The sequence below is a fragment of the Poecilia latipinna genome, unplaced genomic scaffold, assembly GCF_001443285.1.
Source record: "Poecilia latipinna isolate Pla-1442-1.1 unplaced genomic scaffold, P_latipinna-1.0 Scaffold15, whole genome shotgun sequence".
In the NCBI taxonomy this organism is placed as follows: domain Eukaryota; kingdom Metazoa; phylum Chordata; class Actinopteri; order Cyprinodontiformes; family Poeciliidae; genus Poecilia; species Poecilia latipinna.
In genome coordinates this window covers 1,072,778-1,090,534 of record NW_015112631.1, presented here as the reverse complement: position 1 = coordinate 1,090,534, position 17,757 = coordinate 1,072,778, and the positions used below count along the sequence as shown (strand labels likewise).

Genomic DNA, 17,757 nt, shown 5'->3' with positions numbered 1-17,757 from the left:
GCCCTGGTTCTGTCTCGCCCTGGTTCTGCCTGTCTGTCTCGCCCTGGTTCTGTCTCGCCCTGGTTCTGCCTGTCTGTCTCGCCCTGGTTCTGTCTCGCTCTGGTTCTGCCTGTCTGTCTCGCCCTGGTTCTGCCTGTCTGCAGTCACTGCAGTGCTTTGGCCCGATCTGCTGACCTGGCAAAGCAAACTCTGTCTTTCACCTCAGAGGCAGGAGGGAAAGCGGTGGAGATGAGAGGAGGGGAAAGTGCAGCATGAAAAGCCACATGGCGGCTGAGAGCTCGTCCTCCTTTTGTTGTTCACAGGAAAATGTCACATAACTTTGAGCTAAAACATTTATTTAATGTAAATAACAGGGAATCTTACTAAAAACGTAATGACAGCTTGCTAGTGAGATCCATCTAGTTTTGTAGCTAGATGTATTTTATATTGATAGCATAATCTATATATCAACTGACAGAATTATAACGTATATAAACGTTGAAAAGCATTGAACTCTTTAAAATACCTCTGTTAAGGTTTTGCTACCATTGCAGGTAATATCAGAACCAGGAAATCTTTCAGATGGTAACATAACGAAGGTTAACTGAAAAATGTCAAGAAAGGATTTCAGACAATATGTGAGCAACCCTTAGACCTGAACATCTACCAAACCTCTCTGTTAGCATGATAAATTTAATCATTTATGCTGTATAAATATTTCATTTAGCATTGAACTAGTCTCCTAAAATAGTGATTTTTTTTCTTATTATTTTTTCTTTTTTTTTTTTTACATTTGACAGTTTCTGGTCCAGCATGTCCGTCTCATTTCTAATCAGAACCAAACTTTTTGCTCTGATAAGAAACGGCACTAAAGAAACAGAAATTCAAAGGTTTCCTTCGTGAAGAGCAGGATCTGTTGTTCAACAGCCCACACACACCATTCATCTCGTCCTCAGTGCCCTGGGCTACAGAGGCAACACACGTTAACAGCACAGTAATTCTCTTAGAGGTGCAAGTAGCCTCTCCGAGCATGACAATGCTGCGTCCCCAGAGTCGGTCCGTTCTCTGTGAAATCTACAGAACGGGCCGAATATTGCTAAGCAAGCACTGTGCAGTAAAGCAACGCTGTAGCAGTGAAGCAAACGTAAGGGAAGCTGGAGGCTCTTTGTACTCACACACCAGAAGCCGGCTGCTGCAGTAGCTCTGGGCTCCTGAGTGACATTCAGGCTGAACCAAACATGGCCGTCACTGTCGCACAAACACGACGCAGCAGCCGGGATCGCTTTCCCCAAACCGAGACGCTCAGAGCGCACCAGAAATAATAATCTACTGCTGATTATATACCAGTCAGACATCAGACCATTTATCCTCAAGACAAAAGAGCCGAGCATCCAGGAAAACCAGAAAGGCTCTTTATTGCACAAATAGTCATGTACTTGCAAAATCTTAAGGTAACTATTTTAATTATTTAAGTAAAATAGTTCAAATTTTGTAGCACAATCAAGTAAATATTAAGTTCTATAAAAACACCTAAAATATCAAACATAATTTAAAATAAATTTTAGTTCTTTACTAAACGCCTTGAAATTGGGCCTCTGTCTCTTTAAAAACTCCTGCTCTTTCTGAAGCTCCGCCTTCAGGAACTCATCACAACATGGCTCCGCTATTAACCCTTTAATGTTTTTACCAGCGTTTCCTGTAACAAGCTCAGCAGTTCCACCAGGTGTTTGCTAATTGCTGCTGGCTAGTCTGAAGGAGCTCAGTGGGGGAGGAGCTTCGTCCTTGAAGGCGGAGCCAAGTCCACCCAGCTGAATGGTTACCATGATGATTACATGAAAGAATCAAAGCAACACTCCAGGTATGTTTTGATGAGGGAATAACATTAAAAATCCATTTTATAAACTACTGCCCCTTTAAGAGGAGCAAACAGGAAGACATTTCCAACACTCACATCCTGGAGCTTTTTAAAGGGATTCATGATTTCATGACTTCTAAAAACAGACTTTATTTGAGAACAATTTACTTTGGATGCCGTTTAGTTTTTATAAATTAAAATAAAATAGTCACAGACATTACTGTGTGGTTCATGGTCCAATATATAAGCATGCTAGGTGGTACGGCGCTAGCTAGCTCTGTTCACTCAGAGCAGTGATTTTTATGCAGTGAGTAACATTCAGCTCTTTCAATTTGAAAGTGAGGCAGCTGAAAAAGTTGCTGTTTGGAAATAGCAACCCGAAAGGAACTCCAGCTTCTACCTCAGGGTGTTTACAGCTAGCATCAGGATAAAAACATGTTATCAAATAAATGAGAACGGTTTGTTACAAGGACAACAAGATGCTTGGATGTCACTTAAAACATCCATTTATTATCTTGCCATTTGTTTTGATCCACGTTAGCTCCTGCTAACGGGATTAACTCTTTCTAATGATTTTAGCTCATGCTAATAGTGTTGGCTCCTACTAATGGCATGAGCTTTTGCTAATGGTGTTAGCTTTGTGTTAGCCCTAGCTAATATAGTGAGCAGTAGATCACAAGCTAATCAAGTCTATTTGTTTCAACAGATATCTCTAGTTTAATGTTACATGAAAACTCTGAGGCAGTTTGTCTCAGTCCAGATGTTTCGTAGGCGTTATGTTAGCCTCCACAACACTGACTTATTGTGTTTCATTTGTAGGCTGTAGTTGAGCCTTCCTGCATCATCAGTCGACAGGCGTTAAGGAAGTGAAATGGTGACCTCCTTAGATGAAAAATATACAATTTTTGAAGTAACTATGAGATTTTAAATCAAACAACTTTCAGGTTAATGGGAAAATTACACCATATTTAAGCTAACATGTAGCCACTTTCCGTCAGAATGTTGACATGAGGCTGAGAACAACATGATGTGATTTTCATCATCTGAAACAATGAGAGGATTTTGGCTGTTCAGGGTCCTTTAGTCCATTAACCCACAAACAAAATAAAAGACAATGACCCGCCATGACAGAGTCCCGACAACCAGAAACGGGTTCAACCTGCAGACACAGAGACCAGGCAACCTCTGAAAGCAGTTCCTCCACAGAATACCAGACACATGGCTTCAAGAATCAATAAAGCGAACAGCAACACTCCAAGGATAGAGGTCTAGTTAAAGTCAAGCTTCTCTTTCAAACATGTGGAACCTCTTTCCCCAAAGCTCTGGAGAAACTTCATCAAGAAGACTGAACAATGTGGTCTGCCATTAGATTCAACACTTTTATTTAACCTAACGTTGGATATCCACCTCTACCTGCTGTTCTTACGCCGGTCCTCAATGAATCATCGAACAGGCATGTCAACCTGACTTTCCTGAACTCATTTTTCAAATAAAGCGGATCAGCTTCGAGAGTTTTTGATGAGTTTGAAATTTACCTGAAAGCGAAGAATGATGGTCCAGATGAGGCCGAGCGTGAGGCGATGGTTTCCATCCACAATGTCGTGGGAACCGACGTTTTCCAAATGAACTCTCTGCTCCTTCAGGAACTGCAGAGCTTTGTCCACGTTTTCCAGGCTGTGGATCCGCATACGACCCCTCGTTGGTCTCGGCTACGGAAGAACAGAAGGACTCATCACCACCTCACTGTCGCCTAACTGGGACTATTATCGCTGCAACGCCACTACTGTAGCTAATCAAACACCAACGCTGATTTTTAAAACATTTAATCAACTTATATTCAGTCACCACATTCTGTTATCAGCCCTGGGCACCAAGCTAATGCAAAGCGCTACACCAACATAATATTTAGTTGAAGCTAAAATGCTAACCTCAGTCATTTTGATACCAACCATCTGTCTGCTCTAACCGTAAAGCTCTGATCATGAACTTTGGTCCAGCTAATGCTAAAGCGCTATTTATATATATTTGCAACTAAAACAGATGTGGAGGAGAGGAAATGGAACTGCTGCATAAACTGTCTTCAAATTAAGAGCATGAATATAAATTACTTAAAGATTTCTTAACAGTCAATGGCCAAAACCTAGACATGTTGAACTTTATTCAACTGGAAGTTTAGAATTTATATGGAAAAAAATAATTTATGCTAAGCTAAGTGCGCTAAACGAAACATTAGCTACACTACTAGCGTATTAGCTGAAGTGTGTCCACCACTGCTGATTATAATGTATTAGACATTTTAAACTGATTTAAAACATAAAGATCAGAAAAGGATGACTGTGTTATAATGAAGCTATAATCTAACATTTACTTATGAGAGACTAAAAGGTGACAAAGCATTGCTGCGTTAGCGTTAGCGTTCTTACCAGCAGCTCCCCACTGAGAACCTCCAGCAGTCTGGTGAGCATGTAGCCATCCCGAAGGTCGTTGTAGAGGTCAGATATGCGACAGGACACTCTGGCCAGGTGGGAGTTGACCCACTTTGTGAAGGTTTTCTTCTGCACTGCATCTCTCTCATCTAATGAATGAGAGAGGAACTCGTCAATGGGAGGGGATTTTAAATGGGAATCACTATTTTCAAACAAATCTAGTTTTAAAAGTTTGAATAAAAAGCTTTAAATTAATGAAATACAATTAATACAAGTTCAATGATTTCATAAAAACAAAAAAACAAATGAAACGTCTTAATTTCTGTCATGAAAACTAAATTAGCAAACAGAGTAAAGAAAAAGAAAAACACTCCAAAATCCCAGAGGCACCAAAAGCAGCTGAAGCCTCCAGTGATCCTGTATCAGATGGAATCCTGTTTCTGCATTTCAATCAGGCCGATTTGATTTGACTAGGCCGCTACACTAACTTAATTTGTAACTACCTGGTGGCTGCAAAACAAGCCCAAATCATGATCATGTCATATTTATAATGCTCTGTATTTATCAAATTGAGATCTTCCACCAGTTCCACCATCTCTTTAAGGTTAAAATATTTTAAATTGGACCTGGACAATAAACCAGTAACAAAGTTAGATAGAACATTCACTGAACTCCTATCCAGAACCGCCAAGCATTCTGGGAAATGTTGAGGAAAGACTTTAGCTGCTTGCTAAGCTAGGTTGGTGGAATCAACTAACTCACTAGCTCTTTGGTTGCCTAGCAACCGCCTGCTGGGTGACAGACAGTTTAAAGTTTTCCAACTGTGCCTCAAAACTGCTTACAAATAAAAAAAATCTACTTCATAAAGTGAAAACTGGATAAAACAGGAACAATAGCGCCACCAGTCTGGCTGTTTTTTGGATATTTAAAACAAAACAAAAAAAACGAATCAATAATTATTGATATAGATCAATATGAAACGCTTTTATTGTGATAAGTTTTCAGCCATCTTGTCCAGCTCTGTTTTAAACCAAATGATACATAAATCCATAATGTCTGTCGGTATTTTACTTATAATAATTTGGTTTTGATCAGATATTTAAAGAATCAGAATTATCCGCCCAGAGGTTTTCTGATGTACGTGTACGGACAGTGAGGGGTGTGTTTGACCTCTGACCTGCCAGAGCCTTGATGCGGGAGCACTCGAACAGTTTGGCGCTGGTGCACTCGGTCTCCCAGAACCCGGAGCCGATTGGTCGGTTGTTGTTGTTGAGCTGGCGCTGGGCTTCTGCATTGTCCAGGTCCGGAGAGGCATTAGCCATCGCGCACGACGCCCTGCGGCACACCGAGGGTCAGAGTCATCATCACAGGCCACAACCACACACATATACTGCATCATTTAAAGAAAACACATTTTAAGGAGCATTTATGAACTTTAATTATTTGCTTCAGATGTAACAGAAACACAGGAGACCCTTTTCTCATTTTTACAACTTTATTCATAATACTAATTTATTATTGTATTATTTTTACTTCATTAATGTATGATTTTATTCACATAACTCATTTTTTTACCTTAACACTCATCATAGTTTTCTAATATTTATTTTAGAATACCAGTATTTGCACATAATGTTATGTTTGTATCTGTTTGATGACATTATTTTCACAGATTACATCAGATATGATGATCGGCTGCTTCAGTACTTGTTACCTTTTTTACTGTCACTTGAGTCAAAATATGTAGAAGTAATGGACGCTCCACTTCCTCAGGTAAGAAGCTGTTAATATCAAACACCTGCTAACTTCGGATTTAACCTCGACCAGATAAAAAATATAAAAAATACACAGAAACATTCACTAAAGATTCACAGTTTAAAAATGAGCCTCAAATAAAGACCCACAGTCCTAATACAAACGGTGATTCTTGTCCATTAAGATGGGAGAGTTTCTAAATGTAAGCATCAAAGAGCGCAGCTTCGCTAAAAATAAAATCTCTCTGATGTTTGTTAAAAACATGGAGGGGAGTGATGCGTCCTCTGACAGCTAAAAACGGAGCGATGAAAATAACTTCAACAAAAAACCGATGTTCATCAGTTTCCATGCAGTCATGGAAAAATTCAGAGCTAAACTCTGAATTTTAAAAAACAGGACCGGATGAGCCCAAACATTTCCCACCTGGAAGGAAATCGCTGTCATTTTGACTTAGTAAACCATTTATATTATATGATAATAACAACCTATTTAATCACATTCAATTTGTATTAGGTTTCATTAATATTAAACAACCAACAGTAACTACTGTCAGAAAATGATTCTGAAAGATAAGCAACGAAATTAAACGATTTCACTTAAATTACAAAAGGTTGATGTTATTTTTTACTTTTCTCTCCATCGTTTACATCTGTAAACTGGAAACACTTAATAAATACAGTTACTTTGTGATATAAACCACTTTTTTTTAAGTAATTGGTGTCATAAAGAAGCTAATTTCAAATGGAAATGTTTTCCAAAAGCAGTGTGTACCTATTAATGCTGCCATGCATTCACAGCCATATAGTTACGTTAAAAAGAATAAATATTTATTTAATAATTTTTATTATTATTATCTCAATAGTACCAAAATATATCATGATAAACTTCTTAGGCCATGTCGCCCAAATCTATTTTTCAGTAACGCGAGTATATTTAATTTATTCTAGCTTAAAATCTGAGCTCGGTTTGGGTTGCTAGGTAACGAGTGGAGCTCTCCTGGGGTTGCTAGGTAACAAGTGGAGCTCTGCTGGGGTTGCTGGGTAACAGGGAAGTGCCTGCTGATTACTTTGCATTGTTTTTTGAAATGGCTCATTTTCCAGACAATAAATCTTTAATTTATTGTTTGGCAATAAAAACCAGCCGTTTTTATTGCCAAAACACGGCTGGTTGTTATTTTTAAGCAGTAAATACTTTAGTAGAACAAAAACATGCACAATGTGAATTTTACTTTATATTTGTCCTTTAAGCGAATGGCTAGTCGTTGTAATTTAAAAATCCTGTATCTGTGCATCTTTATTTATGATGGGTCCCATAAGTGTGTTGAGGGCGTCATTAAATTTTAATACATTTTTGGAGAGAAAAAAAAACTACAGTCTCTGTTTGTTCTTTGAGGTTAGCAGGACTGAAAAACGTGCTGCTTCTTCCAGCGGGGGGAACGTGTGTTTTATGCATGGTGGGGCCCACTGGGAATTAAATCCTATATTTTTACCAATTCCTGTCAAATGCAGGCCAAATGGGGGAAGGGACAGATTATTTTAAATGCAAATATTGAACACACATCACCTTCTGACCTGCTACATCCTCATTTATATCAAAACTTTCACAAGACATGAAAATTACAAATATAACAGCTTTTCTGATGTTGGAGCAGGTTTTATAGAAAGTAAAGGTTTATTAATACAATAAGGTCTTTTCTGGTTATGCTTCTTGCAGCAAAAGAAGGATAACATCGTTAAAGCTCAGTGGATAAGCTGAATTTTATGACAGCATATTACGGCCAATGTACTTAGAAAAAAAGGAGTGAATTTATGACCAAAAACATGGAAATGTTTGAGTTTGAAAAGTTAAAAATTTGCTAAAAAAAAAAAAAAAAGTAAAAAAAAAAATATTTTTTTTGATTAATCTTGAAAAATTTCTAGAAAACAAACTTAGAAATTTTTGAGTTTGAAAAGGTTCAAATATAACAGAAACATTTAGAAATGTCCAAGTTTTTTCTGGAAAATTTCTGAGTTTTTTCTAGGAATCTTTTTGACGTTTTACATCCTGAAACATTTCTTGGTTCTCCAAAAATTTTCTGAGATTCATCTCAAAATTTTGAAGTTTCAAAACTCAAAAGATTCTACTTCTGAAACCCTGAAATGTCCACATCTTTTAAGTAAAATATCTGAGATTAATCTCAGAATTTCTGACTTTTTTTCTAGCAAAAATTTTGACTTTTTAAACTCAGATATTTCCTTGTATTTGCAAGAATTGTTTTTAGTTTAATCTCCTTTTTATTATTATTTTTTCTTGTGGAAATTTACTCCCTTTTTTGTTGTTTTTTGTCAACAATGATCCTAATATGTTGTCATAGTATTTAACCCATTTTGTGACAAAACGCCCATAATTTTGATGCCTCATTTCACAGTTCCATGAGTTTCTTGGTCATCTCCTCCCTTTTTCCAGCATCTTCAGAGCAAAACAATAAATAACAGCCTGATGTTTGCTGCTGTTGCGTCCCTTGAAGCACAAAAGCGACCCGGTGGCCAGTAAGGAAATGTCAGCATGGTGGGTGAGTTGTGGGGAGGCGGGGCTGTGGAGCACTTAGCCATCTTCCCCGGGGAGAAAAACAGCGAAGCATTACGGAGCTTTCTATCTGATGATCAGGCAGACGAGGGACTGCAGTAACTGAAGCCAGTGAAAGAGAACACCAGGAGAAATAAGCTGCAAACTGGAGCTAATAAATGTGATGAAAAGCAGCAGCACAGATACGCTGCTTAATCTGTTTCACTTCAAGTTTTTAAAAATACAAAACGGCACAAACTGCTTCAAGAGTACAGTACGTTTTTACGTCTGGAAGAACTTTTTTTTTAACTTAATTTGTTCTTTTTTAATTTGCTTAATTGCCTATTTTAATGGATTTTCTGATTATTTTATTTACTCTGTCAAATGTGCTTGAATTAACTGAATTTTTATTGTTGTTTTTTTAAATATGGCAATTAACAGTAATTATCTGATATTACTGACTTTTAATTCCATATTTTTAGCCTCTACTATTTAAAAGTACGTAAAAATTTGAATTAAAATGAGTTACAACATTTAATTTCTCTTTGGGATCAATAAAGTATTTTTGAACTGAATTTTATCTTATGGACACTTATGGACACAAATAATTACATCGATTTCTAACCTGTTAAAATGGTGAACAGTATTAATTTCTTATAGTTATTTTTTTTTTTTTACACACAAAAATCCCAGGCAGGAACCTTTGTGTTGTGTTTCCGGTACGCACACAAATCAGACGCACAAGCACATCTGAAACAACACAGGCACTTCTCTTAGCCGATACATTTATTCCCCATCATATATGTTATCGTTTCATCGCCCAGCTCTACTTGAACTAGGACATCAGTCAAGTCACAACTAAATTAAATTCTCACACGTTTTTGTGGAACCGGTAATTCTGCGTGAAACAAAAGCCTAAAGGCCAAAACGAAGGAGAGCAGAGTTATTTCTGGCCGGGACATTTCATGCTTCACAGGAACTAAAGTCCTAATAAGTCTCTCCCTCTGCAGCTCAACACCTCCATGTTTCTCTGACACCACAGAAGAAGAAGCTTCTGGCCAGAATCTGTGTCAAGCTGCAGAATGATATCATTTAGTACGTTACAGGCCTTGATTCTACTGACCAAAAGCATCACATCAGGGGTCAAGAGGTCATGATCGGGCAGGAAGCGTAGAGTAAAATTTGGCCCCTGAACCTCATGTTTGACACATGTGGTGTAAAAGGTTGGACCGGTGGTTTCTAAATCAGCCCTCCATGCATGTTTCTCTGCTTAATGTGATTCATATTGGTGTATATTTTTAGAATTACATTATTGTTTCGGTTTTTATGTGGTGAGAAAAGAGAGAAACAAGGATGTTCAGACGTGGTGTCAACTCCTGCCTGAGGCTGAATGATTCTTGCACAGCTGAGTCCAATAATTAAAGGGGATAATACACACACACACACACACTGGAGAAGTCCCTCTAGCTCTGAGTGATTGATGGACATCTGGTGAAGGAGGTTTAGTGAGAAACGAGGCATAACAAACTGAGGGTGTCCACAATAACACATGGGATGTTTAATTTCTGCAGAGATTCCTCATAATGTGACAGAAAATCCCAACAAAGCGGCTCAGTGGTAGATCAGGTGTGTTTTATGGACAGGCTGCATGTTTGCCCTTCCCCCGTTGAGCTGCTAATGAATAAAGGCCATTAGAGCCTTAAAACAACTGGAGACACAAAAGTGACTGAAACCCAAAGTCTTTCTCTAGATGCCAATAATAGAAAATAATTAAACCTCAAACTTCAATCAGATCAATAAAATCATGAACAAAGTCCATCTTTAAATCAGCTTTAAAGGTGGTAAGTTGGTTAGAAATACTCACTTTTCACATTTATAGCAGAGCTAAGAGACTGCTTTAACTGCAGCATTTATTAGCAAATTTCACAAACTATTCAGTTTATGCAAAGCATTTTTAAAGTACAAAATAAAGTTTATACAAACCACATATGCTTTGCTTTTCTTAAGCAAAAAATAGATAGTAAAAATATTAAATAAAAACTTTAGAAAATAGTGCCAATATATTTTCTGAATATGATTAAAAGAAATTACAGAATTATTTATGAAACGCAGGTAATATTTCTCATGTCTTTTTTTTCAGCAGAGACTGGCGTGGTTAGCTTAGATGCTAAGCTATGGGTGCTGTTTACAAATAACACCAACAATTTAGGTTATTTAGCCTCTCATGAAAAAAAAGAAAAGTTAATTTTTCAGTAATATTTGACATTTTATTCATTAATAAGTGTAACACTTTGAAACTAAATATTTAATTAGCAAGATAAATGTTTAGCTCCAACCAAATATTTATTTAGCAAGCTAAATATGTTCATAGCTCCAGACTAAATAGCAAGAAACATATTTAGCTGTGGACTAATTTAGCTTGCTAAACTTGCTAATATTGCTTCCAAAATTATTAGCAAGAAATAACACTAATAATAATATCAGTTATCTTCCTAATAGTAGCTAGCAAGCTAACTAGTATTAGCTTGTGAATGTTATATTAGCTTGCTAATATTAGTTAGCAAACAATATTTATAATATAATATTTGTTTAAGCAATATTTGTTTAAACAAATATTGCTTAAACAAATATTGCTAGCCAGTGCTTAGTTCGCAAGAAATTTATCTTGCTAACTAATTAGCTAGTAAGCTAAAGTTTCAACTTGCTAACTAATATTTAGCTTCAACACAGATCATCTCCAATTTTAAAACAAATCACCCTGACAAATATATTTTCTCTTGTACAATTTTGCTCCAATTAAAAGCTGCACCTTTCAACAATCTTCAGTTTGAGATAATGCTACTGCAATAAAAATAAATATTTATCCTAATACTAAGTGTGCAGGTGCTCTAACAGATAAAAACCCTTTGTTTTAATTTTTTAGCTAAAATACATGGAAAAATGAAATACTTTATATCTGTTTACTCCTAGATTAAATATCTCAACTTAAAGTAGAACAAGTCAGAAGACACTGTTGTGTTAACTGCTGATAGTTGCAGCCCTAAATACAATTTCAGCACAAAAATGTTGGAAAGCAGGTATTTATTTCTAATCCAGCGGATTCTGTAAGACTGTTTTGCTGAAAGCATCTGAAGTGTAATCACGCAAACCCACTGGAACCACTGTGGGGGAAAACAAAGTGCTCATTCTGAGTAAACAACGTTTCTCTTACGATGCCGTCCTACAAACCAGAGAGAGCTTAAAGATGGCGGCCACCTGGAGAAAGAGGTGAAATCCAACCCGACATTTCTACTTCTGTTCATTTTTTATTGTTTACATCCAGATCTTCTCCTGTGACATTTCATGAGATCTGTGTAGAAGAAGGTTGATTTTGTGTTTGGTTATCCATTTCTGTGCTGAGTCGGGAAGTATTAAGGAATTATTTATTTAAATCAAGCTCCTAATCATGAAGAAAACTACTTGTAAGTTAGGTTTGTCTTATTTTAAGTGTACTAAGATAATTGCACTAGAAACTAAACTAAAATAGTTGGTAAAATTTGGTGTTTTTGAAGTGAACTTGTTCCCCTCCTCGCCTGGGAGATAGGGGGCGCTGCAGAAAGGACCACTGCAAGAAACGACACAAAAACCTCAGAAGAAGAGACTGGGCGCAACTTCCTTCGTCACAAAATGTAAATAAAATTGGAGTGGCGTCAGATTTTAGCAGTTGAAGGATTTCTCTTTTGTCTTTGGTAAAAGACCAACAAGTAATTTCTCCTGCTAGCGCTAAACCAGCAAGTTTGTTTTGGTCGCATTTACCCAGAATGCCCTGCGTTGTAGTCTGCTTTTAGAGCAGTCTCCAGTCAAGCAGCACCAGCACCATAGTTCACGCTACAGAACCTTTTTAATGCTTGAATAATTTATAAGTAAGAGGTAAATAGAAACAATTATTTAACAACATCAATAAGAGATAAAAATCTGACAAAGCACAAAACAACAAAACCTTGAGACTGGACCAAAACAACCACATGATGAAGATGAGCGTTACTATCGCCTCGTCTGCTGATGCAGCCGCTCTTAGTGAGCAAACTACATCACATCATGATGAAACCCCCAATCACACACCTTTATTATCCATTGCCACTGTCCTGCTCGCCTCGCCGTAAAAAGTTGTTCTTTAGAGCCAACAAGTCACCGCAAAGACAAACACTCGGATGTTTTCAGTTCATAAGACTCTGAAGCAGCTGGTGCCCTTGAAGAAAACTCTTTTGGTCACCAAATGCTGCAGTGGAACCGTCTAGCTGCCAAAATTTACTGTGCCCAGTGTTCACAGTCGCTGGTTTTCTGTGAGATTTATGGTGCGTTCCCACCAGCCCTGTTCAGACCGATTTGATCCAGCTCCTGTTTGTCTACAGAGTCCAGTTCGTTTGTCTGATGGAGACCAAAAAACAAAAGCAAACCTCGGTCTGGGTTCAGTTAAAGCGAACTCTGGTTCGGTTCAAATGCAAATGTGACCATCAGTCGGACTGGAGACCGCTCTAACAGCAGGAAGTGGACTACAGTGCAGGGCATTCTGGGTAAATACAACCAAAACAAACGCGTTAGCCTAGCGCTAGCAGGAGGTATGGCTCATATTCTTTAGCTAAAGACAAAAGAGAAATCCTACAACTGCTAAAATCTGACGCCAATACATTTTTCTTTACATTTGGTGAAGAAGGAAGTTGAGCTCAGTTTCTTCAGTGGTTCTTGGAGCAGCGCCCCCACAGGCGAGGAGGGGAACAGGTTTGACACAGTTCAGTGTGAAAGAGGACAGCAGCAAATGTTGCAACTTTGGTCCCAAATCGAACCAAGTCTACCAGACTATCAGGTGTGAAAACACCCTTAAGATATCTGAGAACCCGTTTTTGCCATGTTGGTAACAATGGTGGCTAGAAACATTTTAAATGTGAAAAGAATAAGCAATGGTAGTTTTTCAAGTAAAGAACCTTCAAATTTCTTAAATTTCTTAATGCATCGAACATGAATCTAGTTTTGCTGCACCTTTGGCTGCATTTCAGGTGAATAAAAACCAGTAGTTAGCACTGCTAGCTAAAATGTTAGCTGCATTCGCCCTAAAGCTCTAGTTCTGCTAACACACACTAAAAAAAGTGTGAACATGTAGAGGGAAAACAGATCTGCTGTGTAAATGGACTTCAAAATAAGAGCATGAATACAAACGTCTACATGTGCATTTCTTAATTTCAACACCGATGTCAAACTTTATTCAGCTAAAGGTTTACAGACAGCCAAATAAATGATATGTTTTCAATTAATTATTGTAATTAATTATTATAGACTAAATAAACTCAAAATGTTATAAAAGAGGTGCAAAGTATTTGTGAAAACATTTATTTAGGAGAAGCTCAGTATGCTAAACGTTTTCAAAGTTAACAAACTTGGTCTACAGCCAAAGAAAAACAAAATATATCACACTGAAATACTTTAAAGAGGTATTAATACTTCTGCATCAGATGCTGATGTAAATACATCTCCTGTTTAATGATAAACTGTTCAGATGTGAGACGGACTTTCTGCAGCACCAAGATCCTGGAGCAGCTCAGAATAAGGCAGACGGATTTGACCATCAGTTTTTATTTAGAGGTTAAATTTAGAGATATGCTGCAGGAGAAGAGGAAGAAGGAGGGATGCAGACTTAATCAGCCGAGACAGAAAACACTTGGAGGGAGGCTGGGACAAAAACAGGGAGAGGAGAATAGAGATTAAAAGAAATAAACTAACACGGAAAAGGGAGATTAAATAAAGAGAATTAGGAGAAAGGGAAGAAAAAGAAAGGAATGTTTCACCAGGATGAACAGAGTGAAGAAAGAGCGACAGCTGCCAGTTTTAATCAGTCACAGACAGCTGATTTATGTCTGTAAGGTCTAACAGGAACCAGACAGAAACGAGCCACCATTGTTTCCATCAATAAGCATTCATACAGTTCAGTCTAAGTCAAACTTTAAGTAAAAAAAGTTCACCAGTCTCCAGAACTCCAGGATCAAATTCAGGAACATATGAGCAGCGTTTTCAGTACAAATGTTGGGAAAATTTATCAATATTTCACTAATATCATTTTGGTGAATAAAAAAAAACAAAAAAACGCTGCACCATCATCCTCCAACTACTCTTCCTGTCTTCTTCTTTGTGGTTTCTGCCAGTAGTAACATCCTGTTGTTGACCATGTGACTCAAATGATGCAAAAAATAGTGTTTCCATTTCAGTTTGGTGAAATAAACTAATTTCACTCCAGTAAAAAAACTTTTCATTGAGAAACTTTTTTTTTTTTTTTTCTACTGGTATGCCGCTTCTGGATTGGCTGCTTCGCAACACCTGCATTTTCTTTGGAATATTTAAGGTATGGTCTACAAAATCACTTAAATGTATCGCCCATTTTAAGCTGAAACACAAGATGTGCAAAGTTTCAGTAGGTATGAATATTTTTGCAGCTCAGTTTATTTGTTAGTTTTCTGTCCCTCCAGTAATAAATCATGATAAAATCTTAGGATTGTTTCTTTTCCATCCATCTTGAGTTTTTAGGGTCCGTTTAGTTTGAGCTCTCATCACTTTTGGTGCCAATAACCTTAAAGGTCAAATTTAGCTGCAGCATCGAAGCCTGATGTTGGTTAAAAACCAGCTCTTTGTGGATTACATCAATACAAGAAGAAATATTGACACAGTGGTGAGGATGAGAATAATAATTTAAAATCCTTTTCCTGATCCGAACCCAAATAATCCTCCATCATCTTTCTAAAACAGCTGCAGCTTTCTGTCTGCTTCACAAACAAGCACCAGATCCTTCAACTTTGACACATTTTACACACCTCACTGAGTCACTTTCTCTCACTTCATCTCAGCAGAGTAAAAAGAAAAACAAACATCTGTAAACGAGCAGCAGAACACGCCCAGTTCTGACCCGGTGAGACAGAAAAGTTTAATCCAATCAACCACAAACATTGCAGAGATTCCTATAGAATCAAACAACATCCAGAGATTTTCATCTTAAGGACGACTGACTAAATATTTTTGGAGCCACATTTGTAAAATCAGGAAATTATTACAACAGAACCTTTCTGGCAACATGAAGTAGGCTGAAAAGTGTCAAAAAGCAACACATCTTGGCCCAAACTAAATAAATGTAACAACAGGTTAAATTTATTTAATGACCAGTTGATGTCATTTTCTCATTGACATCAACTGGTCTAATTTCATAGGGGAAATATTAATCAGAATTCACATTTTGCAAATGTTTGTGCTTCCATTTGGGCTTCAACTGCTTCTAAAACCAGTCACCTAGCAACCCCAGCAGAACTCTACCCTGTTACCTAGCAACCAAAAACTGAGCTCCAGCACGTTTGGTCAGCTGGTTAGCGCTGTATGCAGTGTACAATAGCAGCTTATTTTTTCCCAGCTGATAGTTCAGTCGACTGTCTGACTGAGACCAAAGTTGCAACATTTATTACATTTTCAGCTGCTTTGGTTCACTTTCCCCTCCTCGCCTGTGGGGCACCGCAACAAGAACCACTGAAGAATATTACATGCAAAGAAGAATCAAAGCAACACTCCAGGTCTGTTTTTGATGAAGGGATAACATTATACACTGCAAAAACACAAAATCTTACCAAGAATTTTATATATTTTCTAGTGCAAATGTCTTATTACACTATATGTAGCTGAAAAGCTACTTGTAAGTTATTTTTGTCTTATTTATCTTGTTGTAAGTCAGTTATTCCTTAATTATTATAAGGGAATAATAATCTACTAATGGAACATGTACTTTGTTAAAAAAGTACATGGAAGCTCCTTTTCTTCCTGAACAGTTACTTGTAAGTTAGTTTGATCTTTTTTCAAGTGTGCTAAGATATTTGCGTTTCTTCAGAAATGTTGATGAATTTCAGAAAGTTATTTGTGTATTTGCAGTGTTCTGTGATATAATGCTAAAATTTTTTTGACTTTATATAATATTGACAGTTTAATTAGTTAGTTTAATTACTTTGCATGTTTGTAACATTTTGTAATATTTTCTCTATAACAATTAATTTGATTAAGTAATTATAAAGTCTCCTGGTGAAAATTTGTTTCATGAGCCACACAAAATCAGTGCCTGGGTTGGAAATGGTCCCCTCACCACACCTTGGACACCGCTGCTGTTAACCGTTTGCTCACGCTGTTTGTGCTGCAAGACGACGTACAATAGTTGATACCAAACTAATATAAAGTATCACACTGAGCACGACAGCAAGTTGAGGGCCTTAAAGAAGCCCAAAAAGATGCAGCAACACGACAAAACTCCACGAACTAGGCCGCCATTCCGCTCCCCAATCTCTTTCTATTCATAAATAAGACGATCAAAAACAGCCGGCCAACGCGTGTGAATTATTTCCACGCGTGGATCACGTAACACATGTGTGTGAACACGTCAAACAGCGCGTCCAGTCCACCGGATCACTGCGGTAACCTGCACCCAAATGCAGGCCGGCTTCCCTGCAATAAAAAACACCCCGCACCTCGAGTCCTTCCTCTCACGCAAGGAATGACACAGTAAAAATAAGAATTAATTTTTTTTTTTTTTTTTTTTTAAAGCCCCGCGGGGAAATGTTGGGGCCTTACCGTTAGATTCGCCCTCGGACTGCTGCTTGCTCGGGTTTGGATCGATAAGCGGAGCGGGGATGAATGCTGGGGGGAGGCTCCGTCTTCCCCTCTACCGCAGGAAACGCTTCATCGGGACAAACGCACGGAGCGTGCGGCGCGGGGACAATGCGGCCGCAGCAGCGGGAGACGCCGGCCGGGAGCTGCAGTCGGTGGAGAGCCGGTGGAGGGCGATGATGATATCCATAGAGGTCCTCCGCTTCCACCTTACACAGCCGCTACGTCCTCCTCTTCCTCCTCCTCCTCCTCTCCGCCGGTGATGCTGGAGAGAAATAGCAGCATCAGTGCGGAGAGAGAGAGAGAATAGTACAATTATACCAGCAGCCACCAGGGGGCGCGCTTCACATGAAATCCTCTTTTTTTTCCTTTTTTTTTAAACACACAGATATTGTCAGTGTGTATAGGGGTCTTAAAAATAGAAAACAAAATTGAGAAAATGACCGCTGTTCTATCAGATAGCCATACACTGTCAGGATAGCATACATGCAGTGACTAGCATGCCCGCGCATGCGCATTAAGAAGTCCGACCGTCAGCGG

The 17,757-nt window shown here is 38.1% G+C and overlaps 1 protein-coding gene across 8 annotated transcripts in view; it reads right to left on the bottom strand.

Moving 5' to 3' along the window:
* Positions 1–17,493, bottom strand: part of sptbn4b (spectrin, beta, non-erythrocytic 4b) — an 85,038-nt gene extending 67,545 nt beyond the window's left edge. For 4 of the 8 annotated variants that reach the window (XR_001425077.1, XM_015033293.1, XM_015033303.1 and 1 more), the window contains exons 1-4: positions 17,182–17,493; positions 5,438–5,595; positions 4,258–4,409; positions 3,370–3,543 (exon numbers count right to left, since the gene is read on the bottom strand). Coding sequence is in view for 7 of the 8 variants with exons in the window: in XM_015033293.1 (XP_014888779.1) it covers positions 3,370–3,543; positions 4,258–4,409; positions 5,438–5,582 (471 nt within the window). In the remaining variant the exon portion in view is untranslated. The remainder of the gene's footprint in view (positions 1–3,369; positions 3,544–4,257; positions 4,410–5,437; positions 5,596–17,181) is intronic. The other 4 variants (XM_015033261.1, XM_015033268.1, XM_015033286.1 and 1 more) reach the window with 1 other exon arrangement.
* Between the last annotated feature and the right edge of the window lie 264 nt (positions 17,494–17,757).